General features: G+C 44.6%; 1 protein-coding gene across 6 annotated transcripts in view; it reads right to left on the reverse strand.

The window, feature by feature from the left end:
* TJP2 (tight junction protein 2) overlaps window positions 1–23,276 on the reverse strand; it is a 112,806-nt gene that overhangs the window by 19,229 nt on the left and 70,301 nt on the right. For all 6 annotated transcript variants that reach the window (XM_070431539.1, XM_070431535.1, XM_070431537.1 and 3 more), the window contains 10 exons: window positions 17,908–17,961; window positions 15,446–15,570; window positions 14,209–14,311; window positions 11,790–12,474; window positions 9,033–9,136; window positions 8,250–8,397; window positions 6,190–6,298; window positions 5,475–5,602; window positions 4,853–4,919; window positions 3,932–4,082 (listed from right to left, as the gene is read on the reverse strand). In XM_070431539.1, coding sequence (XP_070287640.1) covers window positions 3,932–4,082; window positions 4,853–4,919; window positions 5,475–5,602; window positions 6,190–6,298; window positions 8,250–8,397; window positions 9,033–9,136; window positions 11,790–12,474; window positions 14,209–14,311; window positions 15,446–15,570; window positions 17,908–17,952 — 1,665 coding nt within the window. In that variant the 5' untranslated portion in view covers window positions 17,953–17,961. The remainder of the gene's footprint in view (window positions 1–3,931; window positions 4,083–4,852; window positions 4,920–5,474; window positions 5,603–6,189; window positions 6,299–8,249; window positions 8,398–9,032; window positions 9,137–11,789; window positions 12,475–14,208; window positions 14,312–15,445; window positions 15,571–17,907; window positions 17,962–23,276) is intronic.

Consider the following 23,276-nt stretch of genomic DNA (forward strand, 5'->3'; position numbering starts at 1 on the left):
TATGTATTTAAGCTTCTGACACACACTTATTTCTAGTAAGGAGACCACAACATTTACTCTCCTCGGATTCAAGAGGGGACACTGTAAGTAGCATTTGGAAGTTATAAAGCAAGTAAAACTGAAATGTGGGAGCGAAAGACATTTTCACATCTTTGTTTTGTGCTTTTCAAACCACATGACAAGAGAAAAATTACAAATAAGTAAAATACGAAAATTATTTTAAAGTCGCTAATATTTTAATAATGTATGACAGAAGTAAAAAGTACAGAATTCCTATGAAATATGCTCTTCAGTCATTGAGGATTGTAGAATCCTTTAAACAAAGAGCACTACTTTATTACGAAAAGCAGTTCATTCATTAATGTTAGAACGTATGATTTAATGAATGTTAGAATTTATAATTCAATGAAAACAGGCAGTAAACTAAAACTTACTTGGTACTTTTAAAATAAAATGATCTGCTAAAGCCGTGGTCAGCAAACAGCGGCTCGCGAGCCACATGCGGCTCTTTGGCCCCTTGAGTGTGGCTCTTCCACAAAATACCACGTGCGGGTGCGCACGTACAGTGCAATTGAAACTTCGTGGCCCATGCGCAGAAGTCGGTATTTTGTGGAAGAGCCGGTATTTTGTGGAAGAGCCACACTCAAGGGGCCAAAGAGCTGCATGTGGCTCGAGAGCCGTGGTTTGCCGAGCCGCAGTTTGCCGACCACTGTAAAGCAATCACATTAACTTTTCCTTTGAAACAACATTTAGCACTTAAGACAACTGTCATTCTCATCTCTCCATCCCCCAATTAGGGATCATTGATTGCACTTCGTCACTGATCCTTTCTTATGCCATTTGTAGATCTACATCTGTGTCTATAAATGGCCACATGTATCTTTTTATATGAATGTATATGCTTCTATTTGTTTACTTAAATAAGAGGGACATAAGCCTGGAGAAAACCCTAAAAGTCTCTCTGTCCATCTCTATGGCCACGTGAAACTGATCTTCCATTAAGCAAAAACACTTTTAATAGTCAAAATTTAAGCACACAGCGTAGCTACATTGTCAAATCCACATGGTTAATGTGCAAACTTAGAGGTGTTTTTTCCTCTTTTCCATCCCCTAAAAGTTTCTGAAAGGGAAATGACAACCCTACCAGACCAATCATAAGCAGAGAGACAGCCGGGCCTCGCCCCAGGGCATGTCTGTTTCTGTTATTTACAAGCCACACACTCGGTGGGCCGCAGCACAGCCCACTCCTGTTTCCTTTCCACAGGTCAGGCTGTCACCTGACAAAAGGAAGAGCCGCACGTAAAACCCCTGTGATACGAAAAAGTGGCTGTATATACACACAGTTCACCACGTAGATTCGATGTCACCACGTAAAGGAGCTCTGAAACCAATTAAAGTGAAAAAACAACAGGGCAGCGCGCTGACTCTTTGAAAGTTAGACTGTACAGTCCTCTCCAAGAAATATCCTCTTACTATCTATTTAGTAGCTTACAGGGTCTCCCGTGTCTGCTGGGAGCCCAAAGAGGAGTGTGTATCAGCCTCAGCTCATGCGGGTGGAGCGGCCTCCCTGCCCAGCAGGCGAGGTCCATCTTTCTCTCCCCTTTTGTGGTCCACAGAAAATTTATTCACAATCAGGAGCCAGGAAGCCAGTTCCCACGGTTTCTTCCTTGTCACCAAGTGAAAACAGGAAACAAGACACTTTCTTAAGTATAAACGCTGCATACCATGGCTTTTACCCATGGAAGTGGCTCTTCCATCTTTAGCCACTTACATTGAGGTCAACCTGCCAAGCCTCTCTGTGAATTCCTTTCTTTTTTCCCATGGAAAGTCAGAAAATCTTTTCCCCCTAAATAAAAATTTTTTTATCCTTGATCCTTCCTGAGCAAAAGCTTCCAAACTCCTCCCTGGCTTCCGATGGCCCCCATACTAGGTAGGAAACACATTTTCTCTTCTTTGGCATCGGCCCAAAAGTAAATTGGTATGAGCTGGCACTGGATGGGATTCTTATCAGCAGCACTTGGTAAGTGATGTTTCCTAGGATCATGTGGCACCACAAGGTTCACGCAGGTACACTTAGTTTCTAGGATCCTGACCAAAGCCAAGGCGGGTCTAGAATGTCACTGGAAAGCTTCAGCCAGGCTCACGATCAAGGTTTGCCCTTCATGTGCTCCAGAAACGAAAGCTGAACTACTGCAACGGGGCCAAGAGCCAAGAAGCAAGAGGGCTGCCCGCTTGGTGCTCTGCATCCTGCTTCCTCAGGAATTCCGCATTCACACCCCTCTCCTCTGAGCCCAGATGCTCTTACCAGACCCCCGAGTACCTCCCACAGAAGAGATGCAAGTTTACAGTAGCAGGAATTCCAGGGAAGCAGGTTCCCTAGCATTCTGTGTTTGTAATAGTCAAGAGGTACTTGGCATTCTTGAAGTTTATTCTGAAGTCACTGGGAAATACATTACACCTATCTCATAAAATGTCAAAGCTGAGTTGGTTACCATTTTTTAAAACCAAGAGCTTATTACAAACTCCTATATAGTAACTTTAAAAGTACTAATATTATATTAACCAAGAAACCCCCCTCCTGGGCAGCTTGAGATGTCAATAACATGTTCAGTGGTGACTTATCCTTTTCCAGTGGGTGAAGGAGGGACATGGACCTTCGTGCTCTGTGCCAGGAACTCCGCTAGGTGCCTGTGGTATCTACGCTCATCTTCCAGGGCCCCTGCACGGCAGGTGCTCTTATCCCCACTGAACAGAGACAGAAACCGGAGTCTCAGAGGTTGAGCCGGGGTCACAGAACTAATGAGAGCCTGGGACGGGATTCAAATCAGACAACCTGGTGCCAACACCCACCTCTGTTCAATTACAGCGCACTGCCTTGAGAGTGACAATCAGACAGGGGAATCGATGAAAGACAAAATTACAGCCCGGCTAGCATGGCTCTGTGGTTGACCGTCGACCTATGAACCAGGTGGTCACAGTTCGAATCCCGGTCAGGTGAGGGCATATGTCTGGGTTGTGAGCTTGGTCCCCAGTAGGGGGCGTGCAGGAGGCAGCTGATCAATGATTCTCTTTCATCATTGGTATTTCTCTATCTCTCTCCCTGTCCCTTCCTCTCGGAAATCAATAAATATATATATTTAAAAATAAACCCAAATTAGCAAGATTTTCTTGTTGTTAATCCTCACCCGAGGATATTTTTCCATTGACTTTTTTTAAAAATATATTTTATTGATTTTTGACAGAGAGGAAGAGAGAGGAATAGAGAGTTAGAAACATTGATGAGAGAGAAACATCGATCAGCTGCCTCTTGCATACCTCCTACTGGGGATGTGCCTGCAACCAAGGTATATGCCCTTGACTGGAATCGAACCTGGGACCTTTCAGTCCACAGGCTGATGCTCTATCCACTGAGCCAAACTGGTTAGGGCTCCATTGACTTTTTAGAGAGTGGAAGGGAAGGCAGAGACAAAGAGAAGGAAACATCAATATGATAGATACATATCGATTAGTTGCCTGCCACACTTGCCCCAACCAGGGCAGGAGGTATGTGCCCTTGACCAGAATTGAACCCGGGACCCTTCAGCCCACAGGCCAATGCTCTATCCACTGAGCCAAACCAGTTAGGGCAGCAAGATATTTTGAAAGATCTTCTTTCTAGTTACAGTCTTGATTTTTTTTGTTAATCAAGCTAATCCAAATCTTTGCAAGGGTCTTGAACATTATAAATTCCCACCCAGGAGTGACTTCTGGGTTCCAGAACTGAGAAAACAGGACCCATTTCAGGGAAACTGAGACCTTGATGCTGGGCATCAACAAACCTGCAGCCGACCTGTTTTCACAAGTTGGACCACTTCTCCCTCCCTTACGGAAGACTGCCAGAAACCCCACTCTTTCCCAGTAACTTCCAGGCACAGGACTGGGCTTTCCTTACCTTCAGAATTTGGTCGCCTTCTAGAAGGCCTTCTTGGTCTGCCGAGGTCCCCTCTTGAATGCCGCCCACAAATATCCCGACGTCATTGCCACCAGCCAACCGCAGGCCCACGCTGTCCCCCTTCCTGAACTTCACCATCTTGGTATTGGGGCTTCCATGGTTTCAGTTTCAGGGAGGAAAAATGAAAATTACTTTTGTAAAAGGGGACCAACATGAGCAGATGAGAGATTTAATTTCTTCTTTCTATAGAGTGATGTATAGTTTCATTTGCCTCCTATCATGTATAATTTTATCTTCCTTGGGACTGTAAGATGAATATAACAGGCCCACTTTACCAGTGTCAAAGTGGAAACATAGAATGTTTATGGGAGCTCACTCAAGATTTGAAAGCAAAGAAAGGGCAAGGTTAGGGTTAAAATCAAGGCCATACAAACTAATCAAGCCTGTCGCTGCGCCAGGGCTCCTGTCAAACAGACACACAGCCTGGGTTCAAGAAAGCCACCTCCGCATCCAGGAGCTGCTGCTCTTGAACACTGACCATGGTCAAGTGCATAGCATGGCGTCCCGTCCCTCCCCACCCTGGGACCCTCCTGTCTCTGCAGCCCCACAGAGGCACCTGGTAAGCAGCACGTCGCCTGTCTGTTGTTACCCAGCTGCCAACTCAAATATCCAGAATCACGTTCTGGAGACGTGGCCAGGTAAGCGACACAGCAGACCCAACTAACGTCACAAACTTCACCCGCTTCCACATTTTACTCTCCCACAAACGATTTCTCTTCCTCATGAACACTAGCAACAGGGGTTGGCTGATTACATGCAAAATCACCATCCGTCGCTAAAAAAACAGCATTCTTCTGGATTTCAGTGAAGGAGAAAGAGCTATGTGGAAGAAGAAAGGGAAAGAGAGACGGGAATACATACCCATATATCGCTTCGTCTTCAGGACTGGGACGAAGAAAAGACCTTGGTAATGCTTTCGGTTGAGGAGCTGTGGATTAGAAAGCACCTGTCATTATCGACTTGGACTAAAAGGAGTGTGTTTGTCTCAAAATATAAAGATCACAAAACCCACCAAAAATTCAACTCTATCCTTTATGTTACATATGTGTCATCACATTAAACAACAAATGTAAGTCTTTACAGTGAAGTTTAATTTTAAGATAGCAGGTGCCAATCCTTTCTAAGTAAGTGAGAAATGAACCTCTAAAATGCAAGGTGTCTCTTCCATATTTGAGAATGATTTTTCAAGTAATTTTTCTCTCTCCTTCCAGCCGTCCTCTGGATTTACCAAACAGAAACTTCTGAAAGGGACTATTTATTTATTTAAAATGAGTCTCACCCGCCCAGCTGGTATGGCTCAGTGGTTGAGCATCAACCTATGAATCAGGAGATCATGGTATGATTCCTGGTCAGGGCACATGCCCGGGTTGCAGGCTCAACCCCTGTGCAGGTGGCAGCCAATCAATGATTCTCTCTCATCACTGATGTTTCTATCTCTCTCTCCCTCTCCTTTCCTCTCTGAAAAAAATAAAATGAGCCTCACCTGGAGCTTCCTCTTGGTGTTTGGGCTCCTGGCTGGTCTCTGTAGCAGCTGCAATATCTCCCGCACACTTGAAGGGAGTGGGTGTGGAGCCCATCCGGGACCATCTGTTCTGGATGTCCTCCCTCGAACTTAAGCATACGGCATGTAAACATCTCATAACGAAATTCATGCACAGGGCGGGGGGGGGGGGGGGGGGGGGAGGGTTTCCTTCAGCCTGGCCTGCATCCTCTCCAATCTGTGACCCCTCTCACAATCCAGGACCACTGGCTCCTAACTGCTCACCTGCCTGCCTGCCTGATCGCCCCTAACCACTCTGCCTATCGGCCCCCCACACCGGTCTTCTTGGTCCCAACTGCACCCCCTTGCCAGCCTGCTTGCCCCCAACTGCCCGCCCCGCCCCGCCCCTCCCCCTCCCCCCCCCGCCGGCCTGATCGCTCCCAACTGCCCCTCCCTGTCAGCCTGTTCACCCCCTTGCCCCAATTGCCCCCCCTCCCCCGCTGGCCTGATCACCCCCAACTGCCCTCCCCTCCTGGCCTGATAACCCCTAACCACCTCTGCCTCAGCCCCGCCACCATGGCTATGTCCGGAAGGACATCCAGAAGGTCTCCCGGTCTAATTAGCATATTACCCTTTTATTAGTATAGATGTGACAGATTCACACATACCTATGTGTACACACAGAGGCGTGTGCGAGGGAAAATACACTTCGTCTTACCTGGGCTTTTCCTTCAGCTTTTCATTTGAGGAATGATAATCATAGTCAGAATACGGCTGCCGTCTCTCCTCTGGGGAAAATGATCGGTTTGACTCTATTTCCGAGATATCTGGTTTCAAAAATAAGAAAAGACTTTGTCATGAAATATTTAAGACCTGTACCAGAAATTATCCCTCTCTCTGGTTAGGAAACATGGGAAACGGAAGAAAGGCAGGTAGTAAATGTGCTATTAGTCTAATAGTCTTCCTGAGGTAAAAAAAAAATCTGATAAATTATGAACTGCTTGTACATACATTTTTCACTAATATGTTCTGTCAGAAGGGGAGGGCATTAATTAATAAAAAGAAAGCCAAATAAAGAATTTTAGGTCCCTCTTTCATCACACTTCCTATCAAAGCTGCTACTGAAGACTCAAAATTCCATTACTGGGTCACACGTATATGCTTCTCCAACATTAATGCACACACAAATCATCCGCACTCTTGTCTGGGGTGAGAATGCAGCTGTCCTGGGGTGAGGCCGGAGACGCTGCAAGTGTATCAAGCTCCTAGATGCTGCTGAGGCTGCCCGTGGGTTGGGGACCACACTTTGAAAAGCCAGGCCATATACTCTAGGCTCTCAGCATGCTGGGATGACTTCTCTGCACTGTTCATAGCAGTAACAACAGCTTAGACGTTGGATATAATGGAAATTAAACTAAGTTCTAGACAGCAATTCTTTTCAAAATCAACATCTGTTTTAAAACTTGAGAACCTGCCGAAACCGGTTTAGCTCAGTGGATAGAGCGTCGGCCTGCGGACTGGAGGGTCCCAGGTTCGATTCCGGTCAAGGGCATGTACCTGGGTTGCGGGCACATCCCCAGTAGGAGATGTGCAGGAGGCAGCTGGTCGATGTTTCTCTCTCATCGATGTTTCTAACTCTCTATCTCTCTCCCTTCCTCTCTGTAAAAAATCAATAAAATATATTTAAAAAAAACAAAAAACAAAAAAACTTGAGAACCTAATATTTTTTCTAAACTTTGCTACACAAAGGCAATGCGAGATGGTTAAGTAGGATATATCATGATTACTTATGTTTATTGGTAATTTGCAGATGGTTCAAGTATTATCCTGGGTATAATTCATATTTGATAAATGAATATAATGCCTTAAAAGAAAAGAGGTGGCCAAAACCGGTTTGGCTCAGTGGATAGAGCGTCGGCCTGCGGACTGAAAGGACCCAGGTTCAATTCCGGTCAAGGGCATGTACCTGGGTTGCAGGCACATCCCCAGTAGGAGATGTGCAGGAGGTGACTGATCGATGTTTCTCTCTCATCGATGTTTCTAACTCTCTATCTCTCTCCCTTCCTCTCTGTAAAAAATCAATAAAATATATTTAAAAAAAAAAAAAAGAGGTGACATGGATTGCTAATCACTGAATACACAATATAAGCCATTCTGAGTCTTAACATTACAGTGTCTACCAGTTTATGCTATCCTCCACATGGTCTTCTCTTTGTTGGACATATTAATAGCCACTTTAAAAAAACACACAGGAGCCCAGCTAGTGTGGCTCAGTGGTTGAGTGTCAACCCATGAACCAGACAGGGGCTCAATCCCCAGTAGGGGGCGTGCAGGAGGCAGCCGATCAATGACTCTCTCTCATCATTGATGTTTCTATCTCTCTCTCCCTCTCCCCTTCCTCTCTGAAGTCAATAAAAATATATTTAAAAAATATATTAAAAAAACACATGCAAGAATGAGCAGTTTACAAATGTATGTGGTTAGTTCTTTGAACTTCTCGTACATACATTTCTTACTAACATGTTTTGTACTCAGTGGCCTACTCCATGTCCACTGGGAGTTCACAAGTGCACCAGAATTTCGCATGGGAAACCTGATTTCAGCAGACACTTTAATAAGACAGTAACAACCGAACATTTCTCTTCTGGAATCTAAGCTTAACGGAGAGGCTTTCATTGGCAACCAAACTTCCCGTGGGACGGCTGGGCTAGACAGAGGTGAGGATGCAGAAGCGACAGCCTCCCTTGCTTCCGGCCTCGCTCACAGCCTCCTCTTTACCTTCCGAGTCGCTGTCATCTAACGCTGGGATGTGGATGAGCGTCTGCTTGCTGTCTCTCAGCACCACCAGCTGCAGTTTTCCTCTTGACTTTTCTATCAGTTTTCGAGCATCAGTTAAAGACATGTTCTCGGTTACAGTGCCATTTATCTGTGTTTATTCACGGCAAAAGAGAAAATTCACATTTTCCCCCACTAAAAATGTAAAAGACTTTGCTCATCTATTCAAACAGACCTGAGATTTTTTTGAAGGGATGAGTAAGGGGGGGGGGGGATGGCTGAATAAAAATGCATTATGCTTTAAATTAACTATAACCTGCATGCCTGGATCCCAAATACAGGCATGAGAGCGCTGTCGTATACTTAAGTTACTCTGCTAATTTATTTAACTTCCAAGCTCAAGACGATGGTTTGGCTTACTACCGGAAGGTGTCTCCTGACCAGAGAGGTTTACAAGAACTATTAAATATTCAGCATTCATATACCACCAACTCGCCCTCTCATCTTTCCTTCATTTAGGGAATAGGAGCTTAAACTTGAAACAAACAGGGGAGGGAAAAAAAAGTACTCAGTGATATATTTTTTAAAAACTGCTATTAAACTATGACAGCGCTCTCTCCAAGTCTGGTTTTTCTGATAAAATGACGTCACTGTGCTGCTCTTCCCAGTCTCTGTCTTACTACTGCGTCCCAGTGCGACAAAGTCCCACTGTGTTCGCACCTGGGTGCGGAAACGCAGACGAGGAGCCCAGCATGAAGCCGACCGTCCTCTACCCTGTCCACCCACCTTGAGGATGATGTCCCCTTCGTGCAGGTTGCCATCCTTGGTTGCCAGACCGGTGCTGGTCATCTCCTTTATGAAGATCTGACTCCCCAGGCGGAGGCCATACTCTAGAAGACAGAAGCAGACACCGACTTCATCAACTGGCTCAGGAAACTTAGTCTGGTTTTCAGGACGATTTAAAAATACTGATGAAAAATTAATTCTGCATGTGGGATATTCTGCAAGACAACTGGCCTGGAATCATCCAAAGAAGTCAATGTCACCCTGGCCGATCGATGTGGCTTACTAGGTTGAGTGTTGTCCTTTGCCCCAAAAGGTCATGGGCTCGATTCCCAGTCAGGGCACATGCCCAGGTTGCGGGTTTGATCCCTGGTTGGGGTGCTAACGGGAGGCAACCAATCAATGTTTCTCTCTCACATCAATGTTTCTCTCTCTCTCGCTTTCCCTTCTACTCTCTCTAAAAATCAATAAAATACATATTTTAAAAAGTCAATGTTATACAAAATAAAAGAGGCAGAGGGACTGTTCCAGATTAAGAGACATAAAAACTAAATGCAATGCAAGAACCTCCACCAGGATCCTTGGTCCAATGTGGGGAAGAGGTGGTAGGGTGGGGGGTGGGTTACATTATTTTAGAGCAACTGCAAAATAAACTGTACTGTAATTTATTAAAATGGGTATTAATGTTAACGTGATACAGGCATTACGGTTGTGTAGGAGCATGTTCTTAGCCTCAGGGGACACCTGCTGAAATATGTAAGGGTGAATTATGTGTACGTTGCCTGCAACTTACTTTCAAGGGGTTCCAGAACACCCCTGGGAGACAGGGGGTAGGGAGGGATGAGGGAGAGGGAAAAGGAGCAGGAGAGGGGGGGAAAGGGAAGGAGAATGAAAACAAATGTGGCAAAATGTTAACAACTGTTAAGTCTGTTAATGATGTCATAACGAGGTGAAGGCTCTGTATGAGTATTTGCTATAAAATGAACACTTTTCGAAATAAAACGTTGGGGAGATAAAAACCAACTCAGTACATCTTAACAGGCATATTCTGCTGGCAATGCAGTTGCCCACAGAAAAGCCTTCATCTGTAACAGCTTAGGTTGCGTGGGGTTTAGCACTGAAAATATTTCAGTGTGAAGAAAAGGGGTAAACAAACCAGGCAAAGCAATAAAGTATTTAACTAAAACCAGCATAGCTCTGAGGTTTTATGGACGTTGAATTGCTCTCAGAAGAAAAAACACTGTGCTTAGTACGGCTTTGCAATTCTTGTGGGTTGATGAATTAATGTCATTATAAATGGTTAGAAAAAGTCGATAGAATCCTTAAACCTCCTGAGACGCATATACCTCAGAGACAGGCTATTTAATGCAAATTTCCAACCTGGACAGCACCAAGTTTTTCACTTGGCTTCCTTTTTTTCCCTTTGGAAGGAGAACCATTAGAGAACAAGAGAAAAGATGTGTTTACAAGGACTGTAAAAAGTCAGAAGCCAAAAACCAAGGCAAGGAATATCACACCACCGGGCTCTATCGCTCTGTCCATTCACCTGCTTGTTTCCTCTCACCCATGGAAATCTGAGTTCTAGCTCCATCACCCACTGGCTTCAAGATGTGGGCCAGTTGCTTCCCCTCCGAGTTCCAGAATCTTCACCTAAACTGCAGGGGCCAGTAGCTTCCCTCGCTGCCCACAGGGTTTTAGTGAATCCTGGGTGTGACCGTGTATGAGTGCTCCAGGACGGAACGTGGGCCCGGCAGCCGGGCCTCGGCCTGCCTCGTGCATGGGCACGTTACCAGCGTTGGGGCTCTTGGGTTCCCAAGATAGAACGTAAGAGGAAACCCTAGAGGAATCGCCAGGCAGATTTTATTAAGCTTATGCTCAAGCACCAGCATAAGCTAAGGGAGACAACACAGAGGAAAGGAAGGTCCTCTGACCTGGCTGAGGGCCCGGCTCTGCTTAGGTGCTTTTATAAGCTGAGGACAATGCGGATTTGCACAAAGCGATGGCTTTTAGAAAAAGGTGGGCTTGTGGAATTTTCCATGTCAGGGTAGGAAAAGCAAGCGGTTAGAAGAAAGATAAAATTCTGCACTTTTTTTTTTGAGCTGGGAATGGAGGGGTGGTACATTCTTGTGGTCAGCTTATCTGGCCTTCCTTCTGGCCACCTGGCCATAACCTGGCTTCCTAGCCACTGGGTACTTCTCCATTCCTGAGGCCCAAGTCCCTGTGCTATCCTAGGCATGCCAAAAACTTCTCTGAAGTTTCAAATTCCAACCTACTACACAGCGTTGTAGGTCCTGGCATAGAGGAAAAATGCAACCAAAATGCTATTGTTCTCTCCTGTGGTCTCATTAGTGTGAGCTTCACCAGGCTCACCGGGGTGGGGGGGGGTGGGGGGGGGGAGCATTGTTAACAGATTCCACGTTCCCAGCCCAGTGCTTCCGAGTCAGTGGCAGGGGCGTGAGAATCTGCATGTCTAACACGTGCCCAGGTGATGCTGGTGCTGCTTTGAGAACCACTGGCCTAGTAATTTAAAGCCAGATTTCTGCAGCCCGTGCTAGTTCAGTGTGCACATCAATGAACTTTTCTGTGCCTCAGTTTTCTCGTCTATAAAATAAAGATGCCCTAACTCCTACATGAGGTAGTCATGAGGATGGAATGAGCTAGTCAGTGCAAAGCATGTAGGTCAGTGCCCGGCACCCAGTAAGGGCCATGGCAGAGCCAGCTGTTATTATACTAGTGCTTTTCTTCATCAAGCTGTGATACCTTCATTTGCTTTGCTTTTCGTCAGAAGGACTCCGATGGGCCTGTCACCTTCGTGGTCCTTCCGCCCTCTGGGCTCGGGGGTGGGGCTGCCCAAGCGGAGGTGCTCGCAGCTCCGGGACATCTTGTAGCGGGCGTCGGGCTGCCCCCGGTGCTTGTACTCCACCTCCGGGCTGTAGGCCCGGTCGTCGAACTGGTCAATGCTCCGGCCTCGCCCGTGGCTGCTATCTCGGCCTCGCCCATAGTCATGGTCCAGGCCCCGCTCCAGGCTCCGGCCGCGGCTCCGGTCTCGGGCTCCATCATAGTAATCTTGGTCCAGGCCCCGCTCCAGGCTCCGGCCGCGGCTCCGGTCTCGGGCTCTATCATAGTCATCACGATCCAGGCCCCGCTCCAGGCTCCGGCCACGGCTTCGGTCTCGGGCTCGGCCATAGTCACTGTGGTCCAGGCCGCGCTCCAGGCTCCGGCCGCGGTCCCGCTCCTGGCTGCGCGGACGGTCGTGGGGATGCCCCCTCTCCAGGCTGTTCTCCCAGCTGTGCAGCCGGCTCCTCTCACTGTACCGATCACTGTACCCGCTGCGGGCGCTTCTTCGGTCAAACTCATCCATCACCTCGAAAGCCCGGTCTTCCTCATTGAGCGGAAGGCCACTCTGCAGCGGGGCCAGCTGGACCTTCCGGGGCCTCTTGACCACCTGTTCACCAAAGCACAGAGGGGAGAAAGGACAATCACAAGTAAACGTAAGAGAATGTAATGGTTAAAAGCTCTGGTTCTCCTTCCAGTAAAACTGTGTCCCTAAGCCTCGGGTTCCTTATCTGGAAAACAGGGACAATAAAGACCTCATAGGATTGAGAATCAGGTCAGACAATGAGTGTAAAGGTCTCAAGACAATGCCTGCAAAATTGGCTTATACAGTGGGGCCTTCGTTAATTCAAATTACTCTATCAACTCAATGCAAAAAATCGGCCGAGAGACAGCTGGTATCTCAAAAAACTCGTCAGTAGGGACACTCGTAAGTCAAGTCCCCACTGTACTCAGAGTGTGAAAAGTACCAAGGGACTCTAAGTTGCTAAGTTACAAAAACGGAAATCCAGAAAGTGAGAGAGTTTATATACAACTGCCTAGATTCTTCTAAAAGTCAGCGTCATTAAAAAGGAGGGTGGGGGAAATTAGGGGAAGAGGTGGGAGAAAGAGAAATCCTTCTAGATCAGTGGTTCTCAACCTTCTGGCCCTTTAAATACAGTTCCTCATGTTGTGACCCAACCATAAAATTATTTTCGTTGCTACTTCTTAACTGTAATGTTGCTACTGTTATGAATCATAATGTAAATATCTGATATGCAGGATGGTCTTAGGCAACCCCTGTGAAAGGGTCGTTCGACCGCCCAAGGGGTCGAGACCCACAGGTTGAGAACTGCTGTTCTAGATTAAAAAGGACAAAAAAGACAAGGGCCAGGTGCAATGAATGAACTTTGATAGAATCCCTGGGGGAAGAAAAAAAAGTCTATCAAAGAAATCTTAGGATGTAGACTGGATAGTAGATGATATGGCAGAGTTGTTAATTTTCTTAGAGAGGATCATAGTGCAGTTATGTAGAGGAATGTCCTTATTTAGAAAAGACATATGCTGAAAGAGAACTGCAACTTCCCTTCAAATGGTTCACTAAAAATATGTATGTGTTTTTGTGAACAAATGAAGAAAAAGTAAGTAAATATGGCAGAATATTAACATGTAGAAGATATATGTGTTTATTACATTAATCTTTGGACTTTTTGTTTGAAAAATTTCGTAATATGAAGTTTAAAAAAATAAAATACCACATACCCAGTGCATCCCCTAGAGCTGCCCTTAAACTCACTACGCTCCACATTCTCGCTTTGTGTGTCCACGGGCCCCGCTAGAGTGGGGAAGACCTGCTCCAGGGCCAAGTGGCATCTGGCTCACTGGTGATTCTCAACCGATGTCTGCTACGTGAATGAGAGAGCAAATGAATGAATGCTACAGGTGTCCACCGTCTCCTAAGAAACTCCAGTTTATGAAGATGTAACAGATCTTGTTTGGGCCTTTACAAATGAGTTTTTTGAGCTAAAATGTATTTTCTAAAGGAATGCTCTTTTATCATTGTTCTCAATCTACTCAATTCTCATGGAGAATAATTGTCTATCCTGGCTCTGAAGGTGAAACTCACTCAGATGAAAGAATCATTGGTCGTACGAAGTTAGGAGAAAGACGAAAAAGAGGCAGGGAGACATTATTTACATACACCTCTCTCATCCACTGCATCGCCCTCCTAAAGTACAGAGGATATAAGAAGTCTCAGCCCCTAGATTATGTTGGTATGTCAAGTGCCTAAAGGTAAGGGGTCATTTTCTTCCAGGGATAAAAAGAAAATTCTACTGAGGCGAGAGGAAACAAATGCAGGACTTACGATGGCAGCGATCTTCCCACTTTTCCTCAGCTGCTGAACGGCGAATGAATGGAGTACCCCCTCCATGGGGGTGCCGTTAACCATGACCACCCTATCATTTTCTCTGCAAACAAAACATAAAAATGGGATTTGAAAAACTCCCATTCATTCGCTGTTAACTCTTTACAGAGACAGCAAATGGATGTGAAATACGTATTGAGGGGCTCCATGTCTGAGGACCCCCAAGGCTTCCTCAGCCGAGTCAGTGTGAGTTCTCCCAAGGCAGGAACCCAGGAGTCAGCAGCCCACTTCCAACTGTGACTACTGAGAACAGCGGGGGAGAAGGACCCAAACCGCAGGGGCCCCAGGAGCCACCGGACAATGGCGAGGTCTGAGCACCAAGGGCCTCCTGCACCGGCCTCCTCACCCCGGTGCACACAGGGCGTCAGGAAGTCTACACAGACCCTCAAAGAAGGTTTGTATCCACTTGTGCTCTGGATGGGAAGAAGTCAAGAGCGTGCCTCAGAGCCATAAAGAAATTTTGAGGTCACAGAACCCTCTTACTTGATCTCACCCCGAAAACTATTGCAAAATCCTACTCTGCTCTCTGAAACACTACAAACTTCGATAGGACCATGCAGAGACTTGGAATGCCAACAGAACCTACACTCTGGAGCTGTCTGGCCATGGCAGCCACGTGACTAACTCGCTTCTGCCCTGAGAAATGATGGTGAGGGGCTCAGACATGTATTCTTTCAAACAGCATTCTCTCTTCAGACCAGGCAAAGGGTGGCAGTTGGAAAACTTGTGTTTTCATGGAGTAAATGTTCCCAATTTCCACATCCCTCTTACAGAGCAGACAAGCATTAAGCCAGAGTATCCTCATTAAATTCTTAATGAACATAAATTAAAATAAACAGTGTTGGGTACGCTTTGGGGGGGCGGTGGGGAAGCAATGCCAATCTTCTATTCCATGTTCAGAAATGGCCCCTAAGCCCAGGAATGACAGCGCTGATAGATAGAACGACCTTCACAGGAACCACTGCTCTCCTTCCTCCATTTGGACATAGGACTGATGTGCTATGGCCCTAATTCTCATATAAATTCACATGTATGTATATAAAAACATGCACAAACATATATATAAAAAAATAGATGGTTTTTAAATATTATTTTATCATGCACACCACCCACAGCATCTTGTCTGGGGCCGACCCAGTGGGCTGCAGGGGCTGGGGCGGGAAGGGAGGCCACTCACTGAAGCAGCCCGTCGGCGGGCCCACCGGGAAGCACGTCAGAAATGACGATCGACGTTTCTCCATTTTCAAAGTGGGGGTTGTCTCTGCCTCCGGACACTGCAATTCCAAATCCTCTTTTGGAATCCTGTTCATTGAAGTGAAGAGAAAAATTTAAAAAAACAAACCAAAAAAAAAACCCACACACCTTCCATAAGTGGCTTTCAGGATTTATTACAAGCACTCAATAAAGTGAAGGGCAACCCAATCACCAGACCCGGTTCAGGAAGAGCGGCCTCACAGAAACAAAATAAAGCAGCATCCTGGTTAGCCGACAGGTGTATAAAGGGAAATTCCTTATCTAAAAGAAACAGCCCCGTGAAGGTTGGGGAAGATGGACAGCACTGACTAGCGTTATCCCTAGAAGCTGGCAGGGGATGGGAAATAACACTTTCTGTCCGAAGAGGGCCGTGCTATTTGAATAACCAACCCTACCCGTTCTCGTATCCCAGCCTGAGCTGGAGCAGCTGCAGGCACTGCTGAATCCGTGCTGAAACCGTATTTTGTAAAGTATTCCTTTCATTCCCAAGTTAGAGGAACTGGTGGGTCTATTTTAAATATGGGGTGAAAAATAAGTAAACGGATTTTAAAGATCAAGTCTGAAGATAAACTTAGTTTTGAGGTCTTATGAGACAGCAAAGCATTAAATTCTTTTCTACATGCACATAAAATGGGGATACAGATTAATTACCTCCATGGTCAAGAACTGTAACAGTGAGCCCAGATAACACAGAATCCTAATTCAGCTCAGTGTTCAGGAAAGCTAGGATGATATGGGTAGATATGACTATATTCCTAGAGCAGAGTTTGATTATGTAAAAATCTACTCAGAAAATAAAAAATTCCCCCTTAAGAAAAGTTCCCACATGGGGCCCACTAGGGGGATAAACAATCTCCAACACAAAACAGGCCGGGCTGCCCACAGCCAATCACACGGCTCTGGATGTGGCAGCCCCATCACTCGTGCCTGGTTTTACACAGAGGCAGCTCCATCCTCTATTCCGGGCCTAAGATGTCTCTCACCTTTGCCAGATTGGCATCCACAACTAAAGGGGCATGTGACATGCTGGTGGACAGGCACAGAGAAGAGACAGAACTGGAAAATGAGGCCTAAGGGGGGAACCCCTCCACTGATGAAACCATGGTTACTGGCCCGGAAGTTTCAGCACCTAAACACTGATTTGTGTGTGTTTTTCCCTACCTGGATTAATTTAATACATATTTACTCAGAAACCAAATTTTCATTGAAGACAGAAGTTAAAGAAGGAAGACTCCCGTTAATGAACTGACCATTCCCCTGAGAAGTGACAGAGACTGGAGGGATTCAGAGCAGGAGTAAGGCCCTCAGGGCCCAGGAAAATCACAGCGATGCTGACCAAGGCGGCTTGATGGAATGAGACTTGGGGACCATGAGTGTAGTTCTCGTCCAGCTCAGCTGCACAGAAATCACTCACACACTGTTGGTGGCTGTGCTGGTTTAGAGTGGGGTTATCACCTATCATGCCTACCTTGAAACCTGCTCAGAATAAAAAAGAATGGAGCTAACATTTATTAAGCCACGACTCCCTGCATTCGAAGCTGTTTGTATTACCTCACTTAATCAAGAGGAGCAATACCTCTGAAATTACTTTTAAAACTAAGTAAAATGGCCTTCGCAGGTGTTGCTCCATTGGTTGAGCATGTCCCAGGCACCAAAAGGTTGCTGGTTTGATTCTGGGTCAGAGCACATGCCTGGGTTGAGGGCTCAATCCCCAGCAGGGGGCGTGCAGGAGGCAGCTAATCAATGTTTCTCTTTCTCCCTCCCTCCCTTCCTGTATCTAAAATCAATCAATCAATAAAATCAATAAAAAATATTTAAATTTTTTAAAAATTAAGTACAATATATTCACATATATTACTTCTACCTTCAATACCACTGGATGAGGGGATATTATTTTATATCTAATTAACTCAACACCTCTTAATACAATAAGGAGTGAGAAAGGCAAACAACCCATGTCTTCTGATTGCTAAGACCATGTTTTAAATTTAGTTTAGACTTCCAGCTCACAGGAGTTAAAAGTTTTCTATATATTATAACCAAAATTATTAGAGTTGCAGAGGCTACTATCTCAATGTCCTTAAACAGTACAGGTTATTTCCATTCCTCCTCTCTTTTTCTCTATTTTTTCACAACCTGTTCTGTCTGGAAATAGATGAATGCACTAAATAACGTCTAGAATCTTCTATGTTATACAGACCTTAACCAAAACAATGTAATAGCGTGCAAACCTTTGTTAATGCGGTAATTACTGCCAGCTATTTCCCTACAATGCACTATCCACCTGACGGGGAAAAGCACTGTGTTTAGAACAAAATGAGCAAGACCTATGATCTGTAAACACGAGAACATGACCGTGGCCTGTACGGCACGTGTGGCACTCACCTTCTGCAGGGTCACCGTGTACTGCTCCCATATCACTTCCTCCATCCCTGGGGCCTGTGTAAAACAAGCAAAACCAATTTGATTAAAACCTCAAACATTTCAACGCTAGAAATGAAACCATAACTCAAAATAGCTCAATATAAAAAAGTCCAGCTTAGACTCTGAATATACCAAAAGTTGGTGTGTTTAGGAACATTATGCTGCCTATTTTCAAACACTCCTTCAATGAAATGGCATTCTTAATCCTGGAAAATTACTGAAATACATAATGAGATATATGCTCTAAAAAGAATAAAATATTCTATGTGGAGCCTTTTTATGATCACCACTCCAAAACACTGTCACTATAGAATACCTTAAAAAGAAAATTAGCCTGGGCAGTGTGGCTCAGCAGTTGAGTGATGACCCAGGAACCAAGAGGTCACCAGTTCAATTCCTGGTCAGGGCACATGCCTGAGTTGTGGGCTTGATCCCCAGTAGGGGACGTGCAGGAGGCAGACAATCAATGTTTCTATCTCTCTAACCCTTTCCCTCTAAAAAAAAAAAATCAATGAAAACATTTTTTTAAAGAATTAGATAGTTTCAAGCAGATATCGTTCATTCTTTTGCTTTTCCTTTTTAAATATATTTTTATTGATTTCAGATAGGAAGGGAGAGATAGAAACATCAATAATGAGAGGGAATCACTGATTGGCTGCCCCTTGTACGCCCCCTACTGGGGATCAAGCCCACAACCAGAGCATGTGCCCTTGACCGGAATCGAACCTGGGACCCTTTAGTCTGCAGGCTGACGCTCTATCCATTGAGCCAAACCAGCCAGGGCTTGCTTTTCTTTTTTTTAATATATTTTTTTATTGATTTTTTACAGAGAGGAAGGGAGAGGGATAGAGAGTTAGAAACATCAATGCGAGAGAAACATTGATCAGCTGCCTCCTGCACACCCCCTACTGGGGATGTGCCCGCAACGAAGGTACACGCCCTTGACCGGAATCGAACCTGGGACCCTGCAGTCCGTAGGCCGATCCTCTATCCACTGAGCCAAACCGGTTAGGGCTTGCTTTTCTTTTTAACCAGTCTCTGCTCTTCCTATCAAAGGCAATCTCCTAGGCAAGTTTCCTGCATTTTTATATCTAAAGGAATCCACGGTCTTATCACAAAAAGTGTTCAGTTGTGTAACCTGTGAAATCCCTTTTTTCCATCAGTATTGCTGGATGTGAAAAATGAAAATGCCTGCATATTCAGACCACTGGGGCTTCCGGTTCTAACAATATTCCAAAATAGATGTCTAGAAAAACCAGGAAATAGTGGGCATCGTTTAAAAAATAATAATAATGCATTAGTACAGACTGCCTTGAAGGGAAATCCTTAAAGGCTAGAAATGTCAAGACAGCTCAAAGCTGGAGAGATAAGCCAGCCCCGACACAGGCATTACAGGAGCTGCTGGGAAGAGAGATAAATTATAAGATCCAAACAGGATGGAGATGAGACCAAAGTAGATGTATTAGGGGGGAAAACCCAGGCAGAGAGAGATGGCATGGACACATCTCATCCTTGGTGCCGAGTAGAATGGAAATAACTAAAAACATCTCGCTGGAGAATTCCTATCAACAGAACTGTACTCACAAAGGTTTGGGACTGAAATTCATATTATGGATGTGAGCACACACGACCCAAACATTCCGGCCCAAAGTGGTTCTGTTCTGCTAGGACCCAGGTACCCAGAGGCAGATGCCAATTCTCTCCAAGGAACTCACTCAAGCACAGGCTTCCAAGAAGGCCCGAGCTACACATCTGAGGGACAACAGTTCACAATCTAAACATACACACCCAACAAGTTGCGTGGCTGAGCATTAAAAGAAACCAAAAGCTGCAGAATCAAATGTGGTCAATGCTGGACATACCAGTCACAGACGAAAAAAGAAGTATGTTAATATGGGCCATGTTTACCATAGGAAATTAAAAGGGGATACTGAAAGTATAATGAAAAAAACAAGAGACCATCAAGAATGACTAAAAGCAAATCTGAAAAAGGAAAAGCAAAATTTGTAGAAATGAAAAAATGTGGTGACTGAAATTAGATAAACAATGGATTAAACCACATACTAGTACTGCACACAGGTGAAGACACTCATCAATGAATTGGGAGACAGATGTGAAGAAATGAACCGGGATGCAGCACAAAGCATTTGAAAAGTGAAACATAGGACAGAGAAGAGTGACAAAGGATCACAGTGCGTCTAATTATATGTTCTGAAGGAGGTGTAAAAGTGGAGGAGAGATGCAATACCGGAAGAGATCATGGCTCTTCCAGAATTGAGGATGTTTCCGGTTCAGGAAGCCCCGGGCATGACAAGGAGGGCAAGTTTTTTAAAAAGAAAAGAGCCCTGACTGGTGTGGCTCAATTGGTTAAGCATCGTCCCAGGCACTGAAAGGTCGCCAGTTCTATTCCTGGTCCACCAGGGGGCGTGCAGGAGGCAGCCAATTGTTACGCTCTCAGATAAATGTTCCTCCTCCCTCTCCCTCTAAAAATCAATAGAAAAGAAAACACTTTTAAACACATGGAACTATCACGGCAGGAAAAGATACAGTGACTTGAGAGCAGCTAGACAGAAGAGATTACTACTAAGAGAACAACAATTAGAATGAAGGCCAACTTCTAAAGAGCAGTAATAGAAGCCTGAAGTCAGTACAGTAAGATCTTTAAAATACCTGTTGATTAACAGAGCAGAAAAGAATTTTTTAAAAACACAAAAACTAGCCATAGCTGATTTGGCTCAGGAAAAACTAACCAATACCACGGGAATCACCCCTAGGATTAAGCAATGCTATGAAAGTGAGTGTCCAAAAAGAGTGACATTTCAGTTAAATGAACCGACACATTGAAATGCCCGGGCATTGAAAAGAATTATTTAATTTCCATCAGTGTGTTTAAAAGTTTCTTCATCATGATGACTGTGTGTTCAATTAAAGAGAATTTTTCATTTTCTGGTCTGTCCACTGTTAGTGGAAGCAGTGGGAATATAAACCAGTACAAACCTTCCGGAAGGCAAATTACCCGTGTGTCCCACAATGTAAAATCTGCATATCCCTTGGTCAATCAATGCCACTTCTAGAAATTTACTCTACAGAAATATTTGCACAAGCACACAGAAACATACATATAAATTTGCTTATATCTGCTTATATTTTTTAAACAGATAATCACAAAATATCCAACAATTAGGAGAGTAGTTACATATATGTATACATAGAGCTCTATATTTAAATGTCTACTGTGGGGATCATGATACAAAACACCCATGTTTCCATTCCTGTTTTCATATAAGTGCTTCTAGGGAAAAGACTAGAAGAATAAATACCAAAAAATGTCAAACTTCCCCCAAGAGCTGTGGAATGGCAGAAAATATTTTTATATGAGCACATTACTTTTAGAATACATTTTTAATACACTGTATTGATTTTTTACAGAGAGGAAGGGAGAGGGATAGAGAGTTAGAAACATCAGTGAGAGAGAAACATCGATCAGCTGCCTCCTGCACACCCCCTACTGGGGATGTGCCCGCAACCAAGGTACATGCCCTTGACCTGAATCGAACCTGGGACCCTTCATTCCATAGGCTGGCGCTCTATCCACTGAGCCAAACCAGTTAGAGCTACATTTTTATTTTAAAAACAAAAACAACAAACTCCCTTTTCAAAGTTTTAGATTTACATATTTTTCATTGTTTAGGCAAATAAATGAATTGCTATAGTTTATTTTTAATGTTGCCCAAGTAGAGTAAGCCCGGATTTTGAAATTCACTGTTCTTCCATAATGAGAATATACTGTCTTGATTTCTGTGCTGCCTGCAGGGGTGATTTAAATTAGATTTGCCTGAGGTTTGCCGGATGGAGGGAGTGATTAGTGGGGTAAAGGGGAGGTGGCAGAAGTGGAAAAAAAAATTAGATTTTCCAGAGAGCAGGTTAATCACCTACCACTACCAATAGGACTAAGTCAAATTCTTAATCAATCAGACCTTACCAGGTGCCTAAAGGCCTCACCAACTTAAATATGACTCTCATCAAATTGTAAGGGTCTTCTTCTTATTTAGAGTTAAGAAACTGTGACATAGCGCATTCACTACTGAAACATAATATTAAAAGAATATATATTCTGCTAAACTAAGTGATAATTTTAAAATCTTAGAGGTAAGGTAATTGAAGAAAAATAAATTTTAATACCTCCTTTGAGCATTAAAAATATACAAGAACCATGTGTATGTATTTATCTAGTCCACGGAGCTGTGACCTTTTTGCAAAGGTCTCAGAGGAAACCCTTCATGGATTGAGAGCCTTCCTTCATTCATTCCCTCACTCACTCATTTGAAAATATTTATTAACACCCCCTATGCACCAAACAGGTGGTTCCTGGAACTTGAGATACATTGGTGAGCAAAACAGCCAAAGGCCATGTGGAGTTTACCACCAAGGTGTACCCCAAAAGCAAACCAGTGAGTGTCTTTCCTACCTCTTCTCTACACAGGATTGCCTGTTCAGAAGCACACAGCGCCCCCATAATCACAAACATCCCTCAGAACACCAGCTCTGCATGCATCCCTGGGGGCAGGCTGCCAGCGTGCAGCGGCACAGCTGAGAGCCGAGCTCATGCCTTTCCAATGGAACCCCGGGCCTTGGGTCCTACCCATCCTGTGCTGGGCTGTGCACAGATCAGAGAACCTCTACCAATACTCAGAATGTCTGTGTGAATGCCAGCGGGTGGCTGTTCAGCATTAGGCACTTTGCATGCAGGGCCATCAGGAGAGCACACGTGTCAGAGATAAAGATATTCCATATTCCATGACGCAGTGAAATGTATGAATGTGTGCACAAGGGTCCCCAAGAGGGTATTCTTAGCAGCAATGCCCTCAATAGCCAACGCCTAGAAACAAGCCAAATATCCACCAAAAGCAGACAGGACATAAAAATCATGATCTATTATTAAAATGCAATGTTATACAGCAACAAAGACACACTAGAGCCACACATACTACAACACATGCATCTCACACGTACCACTTGGTGAGAAACGTCTTAGAAGAATTTGTAGAGTGTGAGATCATTGTTCCCAACAACGTGAACATACGTAACTCTACTGTACTGGACTTGTAAGAATTTGGCTAAGACTGTAAATTCTAGGTTATGCCGTTTTTATCACAATGGCGGGGGGGGGGGAGCCAACGAAACTAATCTTTTAGGGATATTTTTTTTCTGTATGGATGTGTGTAGGGTAAAACTATAAAGAAAAAGCAAGGGAATGAGAAACATGAAATTCAGGATGAACTGGCTGAGGAATGAGGCGCAGTGAGATAGGGAAGGCTACCAAGGTCTGT

Source organism: Myotis yumanensis, unplaced genomic scaffold, assembly GCF_028538775.1.
Source record: "Myotis yumanensis isolate MYYU_CA2020_CCGP unplaced genomic scaffold, mMyoYum1.0.hap1 SCAF_12, whole genome shotgun sequence".
NCBI lineage: Eukaryota > Metazoa > Chordata > Mammalia > Chiroptera > Vespertilionidae > Myotis > Myotis yumanensis.